This window comes from Phalacrocorax carbo, chromosome 27 (assembly GCF_963921805.1).
Source record: "Phalacrocorax carbo chromosome 27, bPhaCar2.1, whole genome shotgun sequence".
Classification (NCBI taxonomy): Eukaryota; Metazoa; Chordata; class Aves; order Suliformes; family Phalacrocoracidae; genus Phalacrocorax; species Phalacrocorax carbo.
Genome location: NC_087539.1, coordinates 2,396,255 through 2,415,526, shown reverse-complemented (window position 1 = coordinate 2,415,526; position 19,272 = coordinate 2,396,255). Strand labels below are relative to the sequence as shown.

Sequence of the window (19,272 nt, the reverse complement as noted above, 5' to 3'; positions counted from 1 at the left end):
TCTGTGGTCCTTACTGGTGCCAGTCCTTACTGGTGCCCGTATGCCCTCCTTACTGGTGCCAGTCCTTACTGGTGCCAGTCCTTACTGGTGCCAGTCTGCCCTCCTTACTGGTGCCAGTCCTTACTGGTGCCAGTCTGTCCCACTTACTGGTGCCAGTCTGCCCTCCTTACTGGTGCCAGTCCTTACTGGTGCCAGTCCTTACTAGTGCCATTCTGCCCTCCTTACTGGTGCCAGTCCTTACTGGTGCCAGTCTGTCCCACTTACTGGTGCCAGTCTGCCCTCCTTACTGGTGCCAGTCCTTACTGGTGCCAGTCCTTACTAGTGCCATTCTGCCCTCCTTACTGGTGCCAGTCCTTACTGGTGCCATTCTGCCCTCCTTATTGGTGCCAGTCCTTACTGGTGCCAGTCTGTCCCACTTACTGGTGCCAGTCTGCCCTCCTTACTGGTGCCAGTCCTTACTGGTGCCAGTCCTTACTAGTGCCATTCTGCCCTCCTTACTGGTGCCAGTCCTTACTGGTGCCAGTCTGTCCCACTTACTAGTGCCAGTCCTTACTGGTGCCAGTCCTTACTAGTGCCACTCTGCCCTTCTTACTGGTGCCATTCTGCCCTCCTTACTGGTGCCAGTCCTTACTGGTGCCAGTCTGTATTCCCTGTGCGTATCAGTCTGCCCTCCTTACTGGTGAGAGCCTGCCCTCCTTACCGGTACAAGCCTGTCCTCCTTACTGGTTCCAGTCTGTCTTTACTGGTACCAGTCTGTCCCACTTACAGGTACCAGTCTGCCCTCCTTACTGCTGGTACCAGTCTGTCCCACTTACTGGTTCCAGTCTGTCCTTACTCGTTCCAGTCTGTCCCACTTACTGGTTCCAGTCTGTCCTTACCGGTTCCAGTCTGCCCCCCTGCTGGTGCCAGCACTGACCTGGCGGCTGCCCCTGCCTGGGCGCGGGGGGGAGGAAGGTGAGGAAGAGGAGGACGGCGGCGAAGGAGAGCGCGGCTGAGAGGAGGAGCCGGGAGGTCTCGGGGGAGAGCTCGGGGATGGCCACCATCACCCGCCCCGCGCTGTCACCCGAGCGGCTGTCACCCGAGCGGCTGTGACGGGACCGGCTGTAACAGATCAGCAGTAGGGACAGGCTGTAACAGGATCGGCTGTTGGGATCGGCTGTCGGGATCGGCTGTCGGGATCGGCTGTCGGGATCGGCTGTCGGGACAGGCTGTAACAGGATCGGCTGTTGGGATCGGCTGTCGGGATCGGCTGTCGGGATCGGCTGTCGGGATCGGCTGTCGGGACAGGCTGTAACAGGATCGGCTGTTGGGATCGGCTGTTGGGATCGGCTGTCGGGATCGGCTGTCGGGATCGGCTGTCGGGACAGGCTGTAACAGGATCGGCTGTTGGGATCGGCTGTCGGGATCGGCTGTCGGGATCGGCTGTCGGGACAGGCTGTAACAGGATCGGCTGTTGGGATCGGCTGTCGGGATCGGCTGTCGGGATCGGCTGTCATGGGACCGGCTGTAGGGACAGGCTGTAACAGGATCGGCTGTAACGGGACCGGCTGTCGGGATCGGCTGTCATGGGACCGGCTGTAGGGACAGGCTGTAACAGGATCGGCTGTTGGGATCGGCTGTCGGGATCGGCTGTCGGGACAGGCTGTAACAGGATCGGCTGTTGGGATCGGCTGTCGGGATCGGCTGTCGGGATCGGCTGTCATGGGACCGGCTGTAGGGACAGGCTGTAACAGGATCGGCTGTCGGGATCGGCTGTCGGGATCGGCTGTCATGGGACCGGCTGTAGGGACAGGCTGTAACAGGATCGGCTGTAATGGGACCGGCTGTCACGGGACTAGCTATAATGGGACCGGCTGTACGGATCAGCTGTAACAGGACCGGCCATAGGGACAGGCTGTGATGGGATCGGCTGTAACAGGATTGGCTGTAACGGGATCGGCTGTAATGGGATCGGCTGTAACGGGACCGGCTGTAGGGACAGGCTGTGATGGGATCGGCTGTAACAGATCAGCAGTAGGGACAGGCTGTAACAGGATTGGCTGTAACGGGACCGGCTGTCACGGGACTAGCTATAATGGGACCGGCTGTATGGATCACCTGTAATGGGACCGGCTGTAGGGACAGGCTGTGATGGGATCGGCTGTAACAGGACCTGCTCTAGGTATTGGCTGTCACGAGATCAGCTGTAACAGGATCAGCTATAATAGGACCAACTGTAGGGACCGGCTGTAATGGGATCGGCTGTAACGGGACCGGCTGTAACGGGATTGGCTGTAGGGATTGGCTGTAACGGGACCAGCTGTAGGGACCGGCTGTAATGGGATCCGCTATAATGGGATCGGCTGTAGGGATCAGCCCTAACGGGATAGGGTGTAACGGGATCGGCTGCCCCATGAGGGAACAGCACAGAGAGTGACACAGCCCCACAGCATGAGCCCCCCATAGGGTGACACCCCTGTAGGGTGACACACTATGGGGTGATACTGCCCAGCAGGGAGCTCCACAGTGTGTCCCCCCCATAGGGTGACACCGCCCACAGGGTGACACCCGCTATAGGGTGACACCTGCTATAGGGTGACACACCCATAGTGTGACACTGCCCACAGGGTGACACCCGCTATAGGGTGACACCCCCATAGGGTGACACTGCCCACAGGGTGACACCCCCCATAGGGTGACACCTGCTAAATGGTGACACCCCCATAGGGTGACACCGCCCACAGGATTACACCTGCTATAGGGTAATACCCCCCACAGGGTGACACCAACTATAGGGTGACACCCCCACAGGGTGACACCCCCCGCCAGGCCTCCCCTCCGTGGGCTGCCCCCCCCGGGACCGCCGCGCCGCCAGGGGGCTCCCTTCCCGCCCCGCCACCCCTCCCCAGCGCATGCGCATGTCCCGCCTTAGCGCGACCCCCTCCCCCCGACCGCCTCTCTCAGGCGTCACTTCCGGCGGCGCCGCGCCCGGCGTCCAGTTCCGCTTCCGGCCGCCTCGTTGCCGGCAGCTGCCACCGAGCCCGGGAACGGGGCGCGCGCTCTCGGGACGCTTCCGCTTCCGGTAGGGCGGGGGTGCGGCCGGGCCGGGGGCTGGGGGGCGGCGGGAGCGGCGGCGGTGGGTCTCAGCCCCGGCGGCGGGCCTCGGCCTCAGCCCCGGCCGGCGGCTCCGGGGTGCCGAACCGGTCCTGGTGCGTGCGGGGCGGGCAGCGGCACCGCCGCGGGGGTGACCGCCGGGAGGCCTCGGCCGGGCCCGCCAGCTGCTCCCTCCGCCCGGCGGGAGCCCCGGCGCTGCCGCCAGCCCTCCTCGGGCGCTGCCCGCTGGGGGTCCGGCCGTCCCCTAACGTTTTTCTCTTTATCTTCGTTTTTAGAAGGAAAACCGGAGCCGTCCGCTCCCGCCCGCCGCCCTCCGAGCCTGCCCGGACCCTCGGGATAGCTCCCGCCCCGCCGCTTCTCGGCTGCCGCCGCCGCGGGGGGCTGACGGGGGCTCTTCTCCCCCAGATGCGGCCGCGGAGCCCATGAGGATGGAGGCCCGGGACGCGGCGCGGCCCAACCACGGCTCCGTCTTCAAGGCCTTTCCGCCGCCCTCCCGAGCCGGCCTGCGGGAGCCGCTCGCCCAGCCCGACGCCAAGGTGCGGAGCCCCAGCGCTGCTGCAGCGAGCGAGGTTCCCCCCGGTCGCCGTCGGGGTGGGGGGACGCGGTTTTGGGGGCCGGTGGCTTCTCTTCCTCCCTTTTCCCCCCTTCCCGTGGCTTTCCCTGTGGGTCGGTGGCGCCCGTGAGCGGGATCTCTCTTCACAGCATCCCCCGAGCTCAAAACCCACCGGTTTTGACAGCGCCACCTCAATAACACCCAGCGTTTCCGCGCGGCGCCGGCCCCGCTCGCGCCGTTCGTCGCCGACGAGCGCCATACAACCGAAATCGCGCGCGGGATCCGCCCCGTGGACGGTGAACCCACGCGCCGGCGTGCTCGGCTCCGGCGCACGCGCATCCTGGCGCCGCGGTCGTGTCCCGAGGAGCCGGCGGCGTGGCTGTGAAGCCGGTGCTTTGCCCTCTGACAAGATGAAAACGGTGTTCGCTTGTTTATTTCCGCGTTAAAACGGCCGTGGTGCCGGCGGAGCGGATTTTAGGAGGGGACGGGAGCGTTGCCAGACCAGCGCCGGTGTGTTGTTACACCAGTTCGCTTCAGCAATCACTAAATTTATACCGTTGTGATTGGGGAGGAGCTGTAACTTTTCACATCCCTCCCCTGTGCTTTTGCCGTGCCTGGGCTTTACGACTGAGCCGCGCTTTCTCCTAATAAAACGCTGCCATCTTTTCACGCAGTTTTTACCCAACAAGATCAGCGGTTTCGCTTGCCCGGCTGGAAACACATCCTGTGCTCTCAATTACAGCCCAGGTAAGTCGTCATTTTCTGCCCTGGAGTGTCAGGTTTTTGCCTGTCCCCTTCTCCCAGCAGCTTGGGGAGGGAGATGTGGCTCTTTATTGACCGCTGCCGTGTTTCTCCCCTGCAGAAATCCCCTGCCCCGAGAGCTACCGGGTGGCAGGGGAGCCTCGAGCCTTTGGCTCCAGCGCCAACGGGCAGTGGAGGGGCTTGGTCCCGCCTCTGGCCTCCGTGCCGCAGAAACCGAGGGTGAGCCGAGGCTCTTACCTCGAAGCTCGCAAAAACCCCAGGTGCGTACAGCTCCCCTCCGCCTTTCACCTTCCCCGCAGAGCCCTGCGGGAGCTCCGCGTGGGGATTTTACCCGCTCAAACCATTGGTATCGATACAGGGCCGATTCGGGCTGGGAACAGTCGCGTGGGTCGAGGCAGGGCGGGTCTGGAGGTGCCTTTCGGTGTTTATAAACCTCCCTGCGGCAAAGACGCTTCGCAGAGGGCGTGAGCGCAGGTTTTGGGAGGGTACGGCGTGGCGTAACCTGCCTCTTGCAAAGCTGGTGGTGTAATGGGTGGGTTTTGAGCATATTGGGAGCGCTGGGATGAGAACGGGAACACCGTTACGCTGGGAAATCGGGGGGGGAGAGAGCACGCCATCGTTTTGCGATGAAAACCTGCCACTTAGTGCGTGCCGTGCTGGGTGCAGGAGCTATTTTTGCAGCTGGTATAAACTTTTCCAGACCGGGTCAAGTCTTTTTTGCTCCTGAAAATCCCCACGCTGGCCAACGTTTGTTTGCAAATAGGGAAAATTGATTTCAATGGGAGAAATGCTGAACCGACCCCTGTATTTTTTCAGGGGCTCTTAGGTGAGCCTGAGCGGGGAGAAGCAAGGCGAGGGGAGGGCGCCTGCTGTTAGCAAGAAATAAAACCGCCGAGAGCGGTGTCTCCAGGCGAGGTTCAGCCATTTTGTGGTGCGTGGATGGAAGCGGGAGCCGGTGGATGTGGCGGGAAGGTCTGGCCGTGGGTTTCCAGGCTGCGGCTCCTCGGCCTCGCAGTGCCACCTGGCGGCATCTGTTCGGCCGCACAGGCCTCGGGAATGGTTTCGGATCAAGCTGGCCAGCCCTCAGCTTTGAGGTGGTTCTTAAAACGCACCTAAAATACCAGTTTCTGATCACAGCTGGGTAGCCTGGTCCTAGGCTGGGCTTGGGGGAGAGTGAGATTACACTTGGTGTAATCAAACCAAGCATAAAGTGAAATCAAAGCGTTTCTTTCTCCCCTCGCAGTGGGACGTCCAACAGTTTTGTAGGAAAATCCAACCACCATTGCCATGCATCAGCTTTTCCGATCAAACCCGCTCAGAGTCCTTCCTGGAGCGGCCCGTGTCGCCGCAGCCTGCTTAGCCCCAAGAAGACTCCCCGGCGGTTCATCAGCACGGCAGAAGAGGTAAAGAAAAGGCTGGGAGACCGTTCAGTGGGTGGGTATTTCTGAGGAGGTCGTTTCTGGGCACCACAAAGTGCTTGAGGCGGCTCTAATCAACCGCCTTGTGCTGGATTTGCTCCTTCTGCCGGGAAGAATCTGGCTTCAGCTCTGCTCACGCTCAGACCTCGGCTGTAATTGGCCTGATCAAGGCTGCTGGTTGAATTTTTCACGACTCCTGGATGTGATTGCACCCATAAAACCTCCACCTCCATGTGTAACTGCTCGCTATTCACAGAATCCCAGAATCCCAGCGTGGCGGGGGCTGGAAGGGCCCTCTGGAGCTCACCCCGTCCCACCCCCTGCTGGAGCAGGCACCCCCAGAGCAGGGGCACAGGGCCGCGTCCAGGCGGGGGGTGAATGTCTCCAGGGAAGGGACCCCACAGCCCCTCTGGGCAGCCTGTGCCCCTGCTCTGGCACCCGCACAGGGAAGGGGTTTGTCCTCATGTTCAGGGGGAACCTCCCGTGTTCCAGCTTGTGCCCGTGGCCCCTTGGCCTGGCGTTGGGCACCACTGAAAAGAGCCCGGCCCCATCCCCCTGACACCCACCCTTCAGATATTTATAGGTACTGATGGGATCCCCCCTCAGCCTTCTCTTCTGCGGCTGAACAGACCCTGCTCTCTCAGCCTTTCCTCCCAAGGGAGATGCTCCACACGCCTTTTCATGCATCCTTGGGTACCATTGGCCTTCCTGGCCCCAAGGGCCCGGTGCTGGCTCAGGGTCACCTCGCTGCCCCCCAGCACCCCCAGGGCCTCTCAGCAGAGCCGCTCCCCAGCAGTTCAGCCCCCAGCCTGTGCCGGTGCGGGGGGTTCTTCCTCCCCCGGGGCAGGACCCTGCACGTGCTCGTGTTGAATTTCATCAGGTCCCCTGGGCCCAGCTCTCCAGCCTGGCCAGGTCTCGCTGGGTGGCAGCACGGCCCTCTGGTGCATCAGCCGCTCCTCCCAGCTTGGCATCGGCAGGGAACTTGCTGAGGTGACACTCGATCCCACCATCCAGGTCACTGATGGATGTGTTGGCCAGGACTGGGCCCAGCACAGACCCCTGGGGAACACCACTAGTGACAGGCCTCCAGCCAGGCTCTGCTCCACTGATCACGACCCTCTGAGCTCTGTTGTTGAGCCAGGGCTCTGGCCACCTCACTGTCCCCTCCTCCAACCCCCACTGCCTTAGCTTGCCTGTGAGGATGCTGTGGGAGACGGTGTCGAATGCCTTACTCAAGTCAAGACAGACAACACCCACTGCTCTCTGTTCACGGTGTCTTTATCAAAATCACGTTGGCTAGACGTATCTGCTTGTTCCCCTGCAGACTGTTCGAGAGGAAGAGCGGGAGATCTACAGGCAGTTGCTTCAAATGGTCACAGGAAAACAATTTTCCACGTCCAAGCCCTCTTCGCTGTTCCCCTTCCACCTGTGAGTATGTAAAACCCCCTTCTCCAGCTGACAGCGCCGCGCGTGTTCGCTGCCGCCTTACTTGCTGTTGTCCCTAGCTCCAGGTGTTCAAATTCCAGCAAAACCGTAGTGAAAGAAGCTCCCAGCAAGAACTCGAAGCTGTTTGAAGCTCACGGCGTTGCACCAGCCAGTTCAGCAACCAGCGTCCTCAGAGCACAGGAGCAGCCGTCACACAAACCGTCGCTCTACCCTGCCCCCAGCTATCCCTCCAATATCTTTGAGTCCAGTAATTCCACAGCCCAGCATCAGCAAGAAAATCTACCAGCATCGAACACGCAGTCTGAAGGTAAGGGAAAAATAAAAACCCCAACTGAACAAAACCCAAACCCAAAATGAAGCTCCAAGACTCAGCAGTCGACTTACATGTAGGTGTCAAACCCACTTTTTCCCTCCCCCGCTGCATCTGGACTCCTGCAGCAGCTGGGGAAGTGGGTAGTAATTGTGAGGTTAACAACGTTCCGGAAACTTTACTCTCTTTAGGGTCAGACTCTGTCATTTTGCTCAAGGTGAAGGATTCCAGAACCCCAGCACCAAGGTAAGAAGCTGTAAAACGGTGTCTGGAGGGGAGGGCTGGATTACGTTAGCTATTTTTGATTCCCCGGGGAGGTGAGAATGCAGGGTAGTGGGTGACCAGCGCCTTTCTGAACGTCTCGTGAAGAGAGAGAAGTTTGCTGTAGTTACAGGAACTCGCGTGTGATGCATCAAACCTCTTTCTTGAGACCTGGCTGCAAACGCCTGGCAGATGTGTCTGTAGCTCTTGCAATCGCTCTGGCAGTCAGGGTGTCCTCAGTACTTAGAAATCACGTTTTGAGCAATTCCTTGCTCTCCCTGTGAAGGACACCACTTACACCTCTCCTTTCTCCCTCTTCCCAGCCTCCCGTTCTTCCAGGCAGAACTGTGGATCAAAGAACTGTAAGTACACGAGGGTTTTCCTGCTCTCTTTTCCCATTGTGAGGGTTCGCGTGTAGAAATAAACACCGATTTGTTCACGTAAACCGTGCTTTTCAGGACCAGCGTCTACGATTCACGAGCTCGGGAGAGGTGGCGGCAGATTGAAGAGCAGAAGGCGCTGGCCTTACAGCTGCAGAGCCAGGTAACAGAGAGCAGACACTGAAAGAGCGCTCTTTGCAAGTCCCAATGTTAAACTGCGGAAGAGGAAGCGAATTGGAAATGGAAAAAACGACAAAAATCAGCTCCTTCGGGGCCTGGTGTCTTTGCTGCTTCCCCTTCCCGTGGCAGGGCTCTCGGTCGTGTCGTGGCCAGGGTAAATGCTCCCCCTCCGTGCCCCTTCCTGGATCGACTGGCCCCACGTAGCTCCCTCGCAGGCTCCGGAGAGGCGGCTGTCGTGGGCCCCACCTGATCCGAAGGTCTCTCCTTCAGCGGTTGCAGGAACAGGAACACTCAGTGCAGGATCTGGTGGATTTACATCTCCGAGTACCCCTTGAGAAGGAGATCCCTGTCACGGTGGTCCCAGAAGAGAAAGAGGATGCCAAGTCAGCTGATGGCGAAGAGGAGTTCCCTGAAATCACCGAGGTAAGCCTGCTTGGGTCTAGCCGACGCAAACAGGCGCTTGTGGGCGTGAAAGATCCAAATATTAACGTGATTTCCTGAAATCGATGCGCAGGGACAGCTGGCCGCTTCCCTTTTGCCACGTACGGTTTGTAGCGAGCTTATCCTTTGCGGAGCAAAGCGTAAACCTGGGTTTGAATCCAGCCTTTGTGATGGGAATAGCAGGAACTCTCCCTCTCAGTGCTGTCCGTGTCCCCCTGTAGGAAATGGAGAAGGAAATAAAGAGCGTATTCCGAGGCGGGAACCAGGACGAGGTCCTCAGTGAAGCTTTTCGATTAACGATCACTCGGAAAGACATTCAGACCCTCAATAATCTGAACTGGCTCAACGACGAGGTGAGGAGTCTACCTTGGGCTGTTAAGATGTTTTTCTTCAGCAATTTAAAGTAGGTTGAAGCGAACCAACGTGTCTGCTGTCTCCGTGCTGAAAGAAGGCAGAGAGGAGGGGGTAGCTGGTGTGGGCTGTGCTTCACGCTCGGGAGCGGTTAATCTGGGAAGAAACCCCTGTGTAAACCAGGCACTTGAAGTAATGATAATACTGGGAGGAGTGGAAGTGACTGCGGACGTGACCAGGGCAAAAAAAAAAAGTGAATCTTAAATGTAGAAGACTGCATGCCTAAATCTTTCCGGGTTTTTTGAAGGTTTTAAGGCTGTCGAGCTATTGCAAATCCCCCCAAGGACAGGCCTTCAAGAGCCGCAGGTGGAGGCAAAACCGATGCCTTCCCTAATTCTGCACAGGGCCAGAGCACCTTATGCAGACGTGTCGACCCTCTAACGTGCCCTGAATGATATTTCTTTCCCAGATAATTAATTTCTACATGAATTTGCTGATGGAGCGGAGCAAAGAGAAGGGTTTGCCAGCAGTTCACGCGTTCAATACTTTCTTCTTTACCAAATTGAAAACGGCGGGGTACCAAGCTGTGAAACGGTGGACTAAAAAAGTGGATATCTTCTCTGTGGATCTCCTCTTGGTGCCTATTCATCTGGGAGTGCACTGGTGCCTGGCAGTGAGTGCTTTAGTTATTCACGGTAGAGCGTAGCTGGAGCAGGTTGTCCTAGAAACCCGGCTAAGGCTAAAATTTCACGGCTTTTGAGTCGTCGGGCGTTTGCGTGGGGGGAAAATGTGTGTTTGTGCCGAAAATCGAAGCCTAGAGCGAGTGAAAAGAGAGCTGCGACTTGGTTTTTTGTGCGTTTCTAGTCAGAAAACAGCTGTGAAGGTCACGTTAGGCTAGCTTATCCTCCGGAGAAAGATCTCCTTTCCACGTTCCCACAAACTCGCCTTTAGAGGCATTGCCACGGGATCGTTTTGGAGAGATCTAGACGGCAGATACCGCGCGGCTCCCTCTACCTCCTGCCCCCGATGTGCTTTGTCCCTTCTCTTGGCCGCCGGCACCTGCGCGGTAACGGATCGTGCGTGGCTTTTGGGCCGGCGTCAACCTCCTTCGCTCAAACCTCCTCGGGGAGGGGAGGTTTGAGCCGCCCGGAAAGGCGGCGCTCGCACGGGCGGGCGGTGGTGTGGAAATGGGGCGTGGGGCCCCGAAAACCCACGCTTGGGGGGGGCTTGTTTTTCCCTCCGGTGGAGCAAAGCCTCTGTAAACCTACCTGTCTGCCGCTTAAGGAATAAGGATGAGAGTTTGTGTTTTACCAGGGTGCTCTGAGGAGAGCCTGCTTTTGAGATTCAGACGCTTAAATAAAACAGCAGCAAGGGGGGGGATTTTGGGGAGGGCTGCGCCAAAGGTGTTAGAAGTCCTCTGAAACCCTTCTCCGCTGTGAAATGGTCTAGACTTCCTTCTTCCTAGCGGCAGGGCGCGTGTCCCGGCAAAGGGACGAGCTCCCTGTGCGGTGCGCTGCTAACGAATCTCTCTCTGTGTAGGTCGTAGACTTCCGGAAAAAAACCATCACCTATTACGACTCCATGGGTGGAATAAACAGCGAAGCCTGCAGGATACTGTTGTGAGTAACCTTTATTTGAGTTGCGCCTGTTTAACAGTCGGACGGCTTCTTACCTTGCTCTGGAAGCCCTTCCGTGGGGACGGTCCCTTCCTGGGGCCCGAGAGGAAGAGTCAGAGGAACGCCTTGGTTTTCACGCGTTGCGTTTCACGCGCGGTCTGCGGTTCCGAAGCGGGTCTGCGAGAGCGCCCTGTGCCCGGTGCCGTGTCTTCAGCTCTTCCCAGGAGATCCGTCGGCGAGGCTGGTGTTACCTTCGAGGGTATAGACAGGTCTCAGAGCCGTTCTGTTGAGGACATCAGGCTTTACCGGTGTTCTTGGGCATCGTCTTTAGGAGGAAAACAGGACCGTGAGGGATAGGGGTGCTTCCCTCGTCCTGCAGCTGCTTGAATAAATGGTATCTCCTGGCCCCCCCGTCCAGGAGGGAGCTTCTCCCGCCTGGGGCAAAGACCAGCTCGGTAGCTTGGCCCTTTGGTTCAAGAAGGAGATCCTGGAGAGCGCGACGGTATACGTAGGGTGCGGGCGGGCCTCTCGCGTCAGGGTAGAGGTGTGCCCGGGTCCCTTCTCAGTTCCAGCAAGGCGTTAACACGCCGCGCCGTGCCTCCAAACCGGAGCTGGGTGAAAGCTGTCCTCCCTGGGTCTAAAGTGCAGAGGAGGTCTTTGGTTTTCCCATCCTGAGCGATGCTCCGGGAGGGAGCGGGGCTGGCTGCCTGCTCTCCCAGCTCTTGGGGGAGCGAGGTGCTCGCACGTCATATCCAGAACTCTCTTCCCATATTTGGAAGCTGCTCTGGAACGGAGTGCGATTAAAAATGAGCTTCTCTCTGGGCAGGGGTGAAACCCCCCCCTCTTTTCGAAGGTCCCATGTCACGCGGGGCTGTCAGGCGTGATACGAATCAGATCGCAAAGTGATTTACGAAACGCAGTCGCCAGCTCCTCGTGTCTCTCCGTCGTTGACCCCCGGCCGGCCGTCGGTTCTGTTTCTCATCTCGGCTTCGCTCCGACGCTGACTTGGGAATCTGATCCTGAGTCTTGTGGCGTGAGGTCGAGTATGTCAGCGGCGGTGTCACTCATTCAGTCAAGGAATGTGAATAACGATAAAGACAGACGGCAGGCAAATGCCGTTTCCAGTCTGCTTAGCACCTTCGTTTTCCACTTCAGGTGCTTTGCAGTCTGCGTGCACCGAGTTAGTTTAAATAACTGTAAAAATAAGCTGTTCCCCTTCTCCGTGCTGTTGTGCCATGTTGGTTTGAAGGGAGGAAAGGGAAAAGCAAAATACCAAATCCTTGGGAGCGGCTCAGGGCAGCGTCTCTGTTTCGCTGTGTATCTGTGTTCAAGAACGGTGCAGGCAGAGCTGGCCTGCCTTGGGGCAGGGATGGCCTGGGTGAAATCAGTTCCTTTCGGCCTGAATTTCTTTGATTCCAAGTCAAAAAATCACGGCTCTCTGGTGAAGTGAAACACCTGGGAGGCGAGAGGGGGACCCAGGAGTCCTTGCCCGTGTTTCGTTTAGGGGTCTGGGGTGAGGAAGCAGGTCCCCAAAGTGGCAGTAGAGAGTACCAGCGGATACAAGGTGTGTCGGCCACGCAGGGTGAGTGGTAGAGAGCCGGGATTTCAGGTCGCTGTTGCCCTGGACGTAATTGTTTTCCCTCTGTTTCCTTTTAGGAGGCTTTTATTGGTTGAATGCAGTGGGAGGATCACACCGGGAAGAAGGGACGGAGGTCCTATTCATGGTTAGTGACCCTTTCATGCTTTCAATCTTTAGAGCTTCCTAAAGGTGGTGAGTGTCGTGCCGTTAGCCAGACTTCACAGAGGAGGGAAACTGAGGCGCAGGGACGGTAGCTGGTTAAATACAAGGGCCACGGGCCAGGCTAGGGGTGAGCAGGGACCTCAGGCGTTCGTGGTTTGGTGGCTGCCGTGCTTTGTTTCAGCATCTGGGCTTTCACACCGCCTGGGGGTGAGACCTGGAGAGGATTTTAAGCAAGCTGCCTCTGTTTTATGGGGTTTCTCCTTGGGAAACACAGTGCTCGGTACCTCAGCTCTGCTGGAAGGGTCTGTGTTTTGGAGCGGACGTAAACCACCCTGTTAAAATTAGCTAAAAGCTTGATTCTAGTGCACCAAGGCCGGAGGAAAGCTATGGGGATAGAGCACACAAAGCGACTCGTGCCTGTGAAATCTTCTTATCTCCTGCCAGCAGCAGCGCTTGAAACGCTCACCTTTACGTGCCCTTTACTTCAAGGCTTTCAGATATTTAGCAGAGTGCTGCGGAGCTGATCCCAACGATCCCCTGAGGCACCCGGTCAGGTTGGTGTGTGCGTGTGGAAGCGCTGCAGAGGGCAAAAATCCCTTCTCAGATTTAGGAAAACGAGGTTAAAAGCCCGGAGTACGTGATGGGGCATGTCGGGTTTTGGTTCGACGTGTAGTTCCGCTTCAAAATTCCGCGTCAAGCTTTTTCTCCTTGAGGTCCTGACAAAGTTCATCAGTTAAGTTCTGCCTCCCAAAGTTATCTCGCGATTTGGAGTCCAGGTGTTTTCACTCTCCTGAAAGAGGAGGTTCGGGCTGCTACCGAGGCGGGAGCGGCGCCGTATTTCTTACACGACGTGTCTGATGTTGGCTGACCTCCGTGTGCGGGGATTGCTGGAGGCTGCTTGTTCGCACACCGCACAGCTGATGGTCCCAGTTAACGCAAACTCCATGTACTGAGTTATTTCCTAGCTCTTCTAGAAAATAACCCCACGTTTCCTGGCTGCTGGGCGCGTGTGGGCATCGCAGCTGTGCCTTGTGGTAGTTGGAGATAAAACCAGCCGTGCAGAAGCCACCTGATTTGTTTTATCTCCTGAAGCTCCGGCACCGTTTAAGCTTCCCTGGTTCCTTCCCTGTCTGCCAGACGAGTCTCGCGCTCGCGTCCCCCCCCTCCGCCTCTGCTCCGTATGTGCAGCCCCGCTCCACGCGGAGACGTTGCTCGGAGCCTCGTCCCGGCTCCTCGTGTGAGGCATCCTTTTATTTATCCGTGCAGCTTCGTTCCCCGCCTCTGCCCTTCCAAACGCAGCCGGCCGCGGGCCGCTGCTCTCTTCTGAGCTGAGGATTCAAGCGGGTTCTGGAGTGGGCAGCAACGGCCAGGATTTTTGTTCTTTTTTTGATAGCAATCGAAATGAGGCCGTGTAATTAATTGATGTCGTCACCATGTTTGTATTGTGCACAAAGGCTGCTCGCTTCCTCCAGGCGCTGCGCTGGGGGCTCAGCCTACCCTTATTTAGAACTCGTCGCAAGGAGTTTCGTCTCCGTCCGTTAGGTTTTTATTTGGAGGTGAGATATGGGCGCTTCTCGCGCTCAGTGGAACGCGTTTTGCTGCGGAGATTTAGCCCCTGCTGATCTCGTCTTGTCCAAACTGCGGCCGAGTCAAAGCAGCCAAGCAAAGAGCTCCCCCAGAGCCGTGACGGCGGCCGCCGGCAGCCCCCGCGCTGGGGAGCTGGGCCGGGAGCGTGCGGCCGCCTGACGAGGGCTGACAGAAAGTGCTTGTCTGGGACCCGATCGAGTCCCGGGGAACTGCCAGGAGGGGGGCTCCCCTCCTTTGTCGCTCTTGGGTCCAGCAAAGTCTATTTCTGGCTATTTTCTAGAGACGCTGTGGCCGGGATGGGGCTGATTCCGCATTCAGAGGCTGTTGGGTGCTTCTGCTGCCACTCGGAGTACTCGGTTCGGCAGCCCCGGGGTGTCTCAGGACCCTTCAGCCCGGGAGAGTTTTCTTTGAATAATTCTTTAAAGTCGTGATAGAGTAAAGTTCCCTGAGTGGCACCAGGGCAGCAAAGTCACCCCCCCACACCCCCCCACCCTCTGGGCTCGCCTGTGGGTCGCGTTGCCCCCCTCTCCCGTGGCGTTTCAGCGTTTGCTAACAGCGAGATGCGATTTAGCCAAGCCTTTTGCGGATCAGATTTCCGAAAGATGGCACATCTCCCCGCGTTGGCGGCCAAACCTGCCTCCCCCTCCGTGCCAGGCGCTCTCTTGACCCCTCCGTTTAAGCCAGCAGCGTCTAATCCCTCGCTTTTCCTTTCCAAACGTTCTGGTGGCAGCCGCGACAGCGAGAAGGCTCCTCGGGCTGCTTTGAGAAGATGCCAAACGCGAAGGAGACAGTTTCTGTTGATCTTCCCGGTCCTTTTGGTAGCAAAGGTGGGCAGAAAGTGTCTGCAAAGCTGGATGTCGCTTAACGACGCCGACGGCCGACAGAGAGGGGCTTCCTTGGGTCCATTTAGAACGTCTTGGGGCCGTTGCCTCGTCTCCTTGGGCTCGCTCTAGTCCAGCTTTATGTCTGTGTCCTTCCTGAGCTCCCCTTTCCGCACTTCGCAGTAAAGGGAAATGGTTCGAGGCGTCCATATCCACGAAGGGAGACGCGTGGCAGTTGCTCTGGGCATGGTCTTGGGGTAGACTTTTCTAAGCTTTTTCAAGAAGGCAGGAAAGAAACCCCTCACTTTTCTATTCTTCCAGCGGTATAATTGAGGCCAAACTGGTGGGAGCCTCTCTGGGCAGAGGAGATGGGCCAGTACCCATGGGCTTCCCTTGTTCTCCAGTTCTTGGGACTGGAACGGGACTGGCTCTGCGTCTCTTCTCCCTCTCTGAAGGCTTGTGAAAGGTATTTGCCACCCCACCGCTGCCACGGCTGGCTCCTTCTCCCGCGTGCCTCCATCCCTGTAAAGCACCTCGCAGCGGACTGTGGCGTGGCTTTTCCCGGGGCTGCCTCCCTCCGTCCCCCAGCCTCGGACCTTTTTTGAGAAAATCAGGGTCACCGTCCCTAGTTTGCCTCTCTGAAAGCACTTGCCATCTGCCTTCTGCTGCGGTAAGAAGGAATCAAATCAAGAGTGGAAGGGAAACCTGGGAGAAGAGCATCTACCAGCGAGCTGAACCCTCCACCACCCTCGAGAGGAGCTTTGCGGTGGTTTTTGTGACGCTTCACACACGGGGCGGTTGTTCCGGAGCCGCCGGGGTGCTGTTACGGTTGTGACAAATTTCCTCCCGTCTACCTTGATGCTAAGAAAGATCCCCAAAAGCGGCGGCACGGCGCGGAGCCCGCCACCAGAGCCCAGCTCCCCGGTCTCCCCTGCTTGCAGGCGCCTGTCGAGGCAGCCCCGTGGCTGCTGAGCTTTTCCTCCGCCGTGAGTCACTCTCTGATGAATTAGATTTGTTCTCGCTGGTTTATTTGTGGTTTTCGCCCTCTGCTTGGCAGGTACTTTTTTTTGGATGAGTTTAAGTCCTACTCGGTCCTTCTTTTGACTGCCTCAAAGCCCAGGTCTGTAGAGCCCTTTTTAAAATGGCCAGTACCGAGACGAAAATATTGGACTTCCATTTTGCATTAATTCTGCAAACACGGCAGAGGACTCCTCGGGTAAACTGACATGGGGTGTACTGGCTGGTTTCCCCCGATCCTCTGAGTAAGCTTTCTTTGTTTTCTTCTTCCTACAGGCAATACTTAAAACAGGAGAGTCTTGACAAGAAAAGGAAAGAGTTTGACACTAACGGCTGGTCGTTGCTGAGTAAGAAGAGTCAGGTGGGTTCACGCAGTCGGAGGTTTGCAGAGGGGGGTCTCTCTTGGTCCTTGCTTTCGCTCCCGGCCCTGATGTACCTTTCCTGGCTGGTTTTCCCGACGGACGCGGCCTCCTGGGAGCTCCGGGGGGGATGTGAACAGGTCCCGGAGCTTCCCTGGCAGGCTGCTGTGCTGCCATCCGCGGCAGCAGGGGGGCTTTCCCGAGCCAGGGGCGCCCCGGCGCCCCCTCGACCCCTGCCGCCCACCCTCTTGCCTTCACCCCCCCGCCCCCAGCGCCGGCGCGCGCCCGTCCGTGCAGCCCTGGCGTTAGCGCTTGTTTGAGAGGGGTCCTTCGCTCGGAGCTCCTCCTCCTCGGAGGGAACCGGGGCACTGGCCCTTCTGGAAATGATGGTTGGGTTTGTGTCCTTCCCTTTAAAGGAGATCCCGCAGCAGATGAACGGCAGCGACTGCGGGATGTTTGCCTGCAAATACGCCGACTGCATTACCAAAGACAAGCCCATCAACTTCACTCAGGTAAACCCCTCGTCTCGGGGAGAGACGGGCACGTGGCGCCGCCTTTTCCAAACGCCCTCTGCCCCCCCACCCCTCGCCCACCCACCCCCTGCGGGTCTGAAGCGCCCCAGTGGGGATGGTAGCGCTGCTCCTCCTCGGAGAGCTGCCCCAAGGCGCTGCGGCAGCTCCTTACGCCGTGCAAAGCCCTTCCTCTGAAGCCATCCTCGAGTCACCCGCTGCCCTCGAACCCGCGGAGCGCCTCGCGGCCGGGGGCGGCCGACGAGCCCGTAACGGCACCCGGGCGCCGTAGCCCGACCCCCGGGGAATTTCAGCGTTACTTAACGTTGTCAGCCTCCGTGGAGCGTCCCGCGGGCGAACATTTTACTTCTAATTATTAGAGAATATCATCGGAGCTACGTTATCACCTAAATCTCATCCGCTGTCCTGTTTTCAATAACGGGAAAGTAAATTCCCACCCCCCCTGAGAAAGGCACCGCTTAAAAAGAGCCGCACCCAGGAGAGCGGCTGCTCGATAAATGGTCCAGCAGCGAAAGACGCGCTGACCTACCTTTCCTTTCTCTCCTCTCTCGTTTTCCCTCCCCACCCAAAGCAACACATGCCCTATTTCCGGAAGCGAATGGCCTGGGAGATCCTTCATCGCAAGCTGCTATGATGACGTCGCGCCGACGGCCGCTTCCTCGCCAGGTTGTATCAGAAGTGCCCAAGATTTGCCCTGCTCGGCCGCCGGGGCCGGCGCGGACCTGCCCAGGGCTTCAGAGACACAGCAAATGGACCCTGTACCATATTTTTGATAAAATACCACTCCCGGACCAACACGCAATAGAAATGTTCAGAAGCACACTTGCCTTTTTTGTTTCCCCCCGCCCCCCCCCCCCCCCCTTTTTTTCTATTTCAAGACCTATTTTTACAATTACAAGCGATTTCAGGTGCTGAGACTTGGGGGCGGGGGCAGCGTCGGGCATTCAAGGAACTTATTTTTTCTGCTTTTTGCAGCTCTCGCTGCCGGCTTTGCTGAGCTGATGGGGTGACCCTGCAGGGGGAGGCTGGGCTTCAGGCGCGGGGGAGGCACTTACGAGGCTCTGGACGCTTTGTGCGCTGGGGCAGCTTGAAGTTGTGGGGGAGAAGCTTATTTGGGGGGGGGGGGGGGGATGTAGGGAGGGTTTCCTTGTAGCGGAGCATATTTGGGGTGTCCTCTAGCCCTGCGTTATCCCCCCGCTCTGTCCTCAAAGCCAGCGTTTTCTCGCCCATCGCAAGCTCTGCCCTAAGCCCCATCCTAAGATTATAAGCCGGCGCCCGCCAGCGCTTAGGGCAAGCCTGGCTGTGGGCTTCGGAGAGGCGGGCGGGGGGCCGGAGGCAGGCCGGGCATCCCTCGAGGGTGACGGGCACGAGCCGGAGGAGGCGAAAGGAACTTGTTTGTTAAAACGCCACTTTCGAGAGTCATTTTTCCTCCCGAGGACTTGGTCTCCCGGCTCTTTAGCATCAACCGTTTACGGAAATTCAGGTACAAAACCCGCGCTAGAGCCGATGCGCCGCCGAATTGTTTTGGGCCTGTTCCCGAGCGTTTTTCCGGCGCGACAGAGAACAAAGCCCGTGTGCGCGTTGGGGGTTTTCTTTTTTCCTCTTTCTTCTTTCCCTGCCCCGGCGTTGCCTCCTCGCAGGAGCCGAGGCCGCGGCTTCTCGCCACCTTTGTCCTTGTGCGGAGGGCCCCGGCCGAGCGCGGCGAATCGCTCCTCTTCCCTCCGTGACGTTTTGCACATGTTTTGCCTGGGGGTAGAGGCTGACGCAAGGTCAAAGGTTGCATCGAAGGCAAGGCGCCGTAGCCGCGTCGAGAAGTGCTTCCAAAGGGATCTCCCGGGGGCCTGGGGGACGAGCCGCGGCGCGGCGGGGGGGGAAGTAAAAATACTCAGAAGCGCTTCAACCCTTCCAAAAATGGGGTTTTTGGGGGGATGCCCCGAAGCTCCCGGCCGCTTCGCCCCCAGCGCCTGGCTCCTCTGCGCCCCCCGCACGGTCCCGGATGGGGCTGGGCTCACGCTTTCACCTGTTTTAATTTATTCTGAAGTGCGATGTGGGAGGAAGCGGCGAGCGTTCGACAAGCTTCCCCCGCCGCTGAACCCGCTTCTCTCCTGTACATAACCTTTTTAAGGAAAAGGAAAGAATGAAATAATGTTCACTTTTGTATTTTTGTCTCCAGATAGGGGTATTTTATACATTTTTCTCTACCTGTAAGCAGTAGTTTTGTACAAAACTCCCCCCTTTCGCCCCTGGCTCCCGCCACGTTGTGTTCTTTGTAGCCTGGTTTGTACCCCTTCCCTCTCCCCTCTGTATGTTTTATACCGAGTTCATTTACTACCTTTTTCTATCTTTTACTGCAAGTAAAGATCTGAGGAAAAAAAAAAAAAGTGACGTATCTTCTCCCTTTTTGTG

At 58.0% G+C, this 19,272-nt stretch overlaps 1 protein-coding gene across 1 annotated transcript; it reads left to right on the top strand.

Moving 5' to 3' along the window:
• Positions 1-2,472: 2,472 nt before the first annotated feature.
• Positions 2,473-17,911, top strand: SENP1 (SUMO specific peptidase 1). Its single transcript, XM_064474177.1, has 18 exons — positions 2,473-2,477; positions 2,944-3,061; positions 3,369-3,629; positions 4,321-4,393; positions 4,509-4,668; positions 5,652-5,811; positions 7,151-7,254; positions 7,332-7,579; positions 7,774-7,828; positions 8,167-8,205; positions 8,302-8,386; positions 8,674-8,826; positions 9,066-9,197; positions 9,665-9,868; positions 10,735-10,814; positions 16,254-16,338; positions 16,753-16,848; positions 17,438-17,911. The coding sequence occupies exons 1-18, from the start codon at positions 2,473-2,475 to the stop codon at positions 17,498-17,500; spliced, it is 2,121 nt and encodes a 706-aa protein (XP_064330247.1). The 3' UTR covers positions 17,501-17,911.
• The last annotated feature ends 1,361 nt before the right edge of the window (positions 17,912-19,272 follow it).

Excerpts from the sequence above, each read along its gene's own strand:
- SENP1 (XM_064474177.1), top strand. Across the intron at positions 3,630-4,320 it reads TCGCCCAGCCCGACGCCAAG|TTTTTACCCAACAAGATCAG; the intron begins GTGCGGAGCCCC and ends CTTTTCACGCAG. Across the intron at positions 8,827-9,065 it reads AGTTCCCTGAAATCACCGAG|GAAATGGAGAAGGAAATAAA; the intron begins GTAAGCCTGCTT and ends GTCCCCCTGTAG.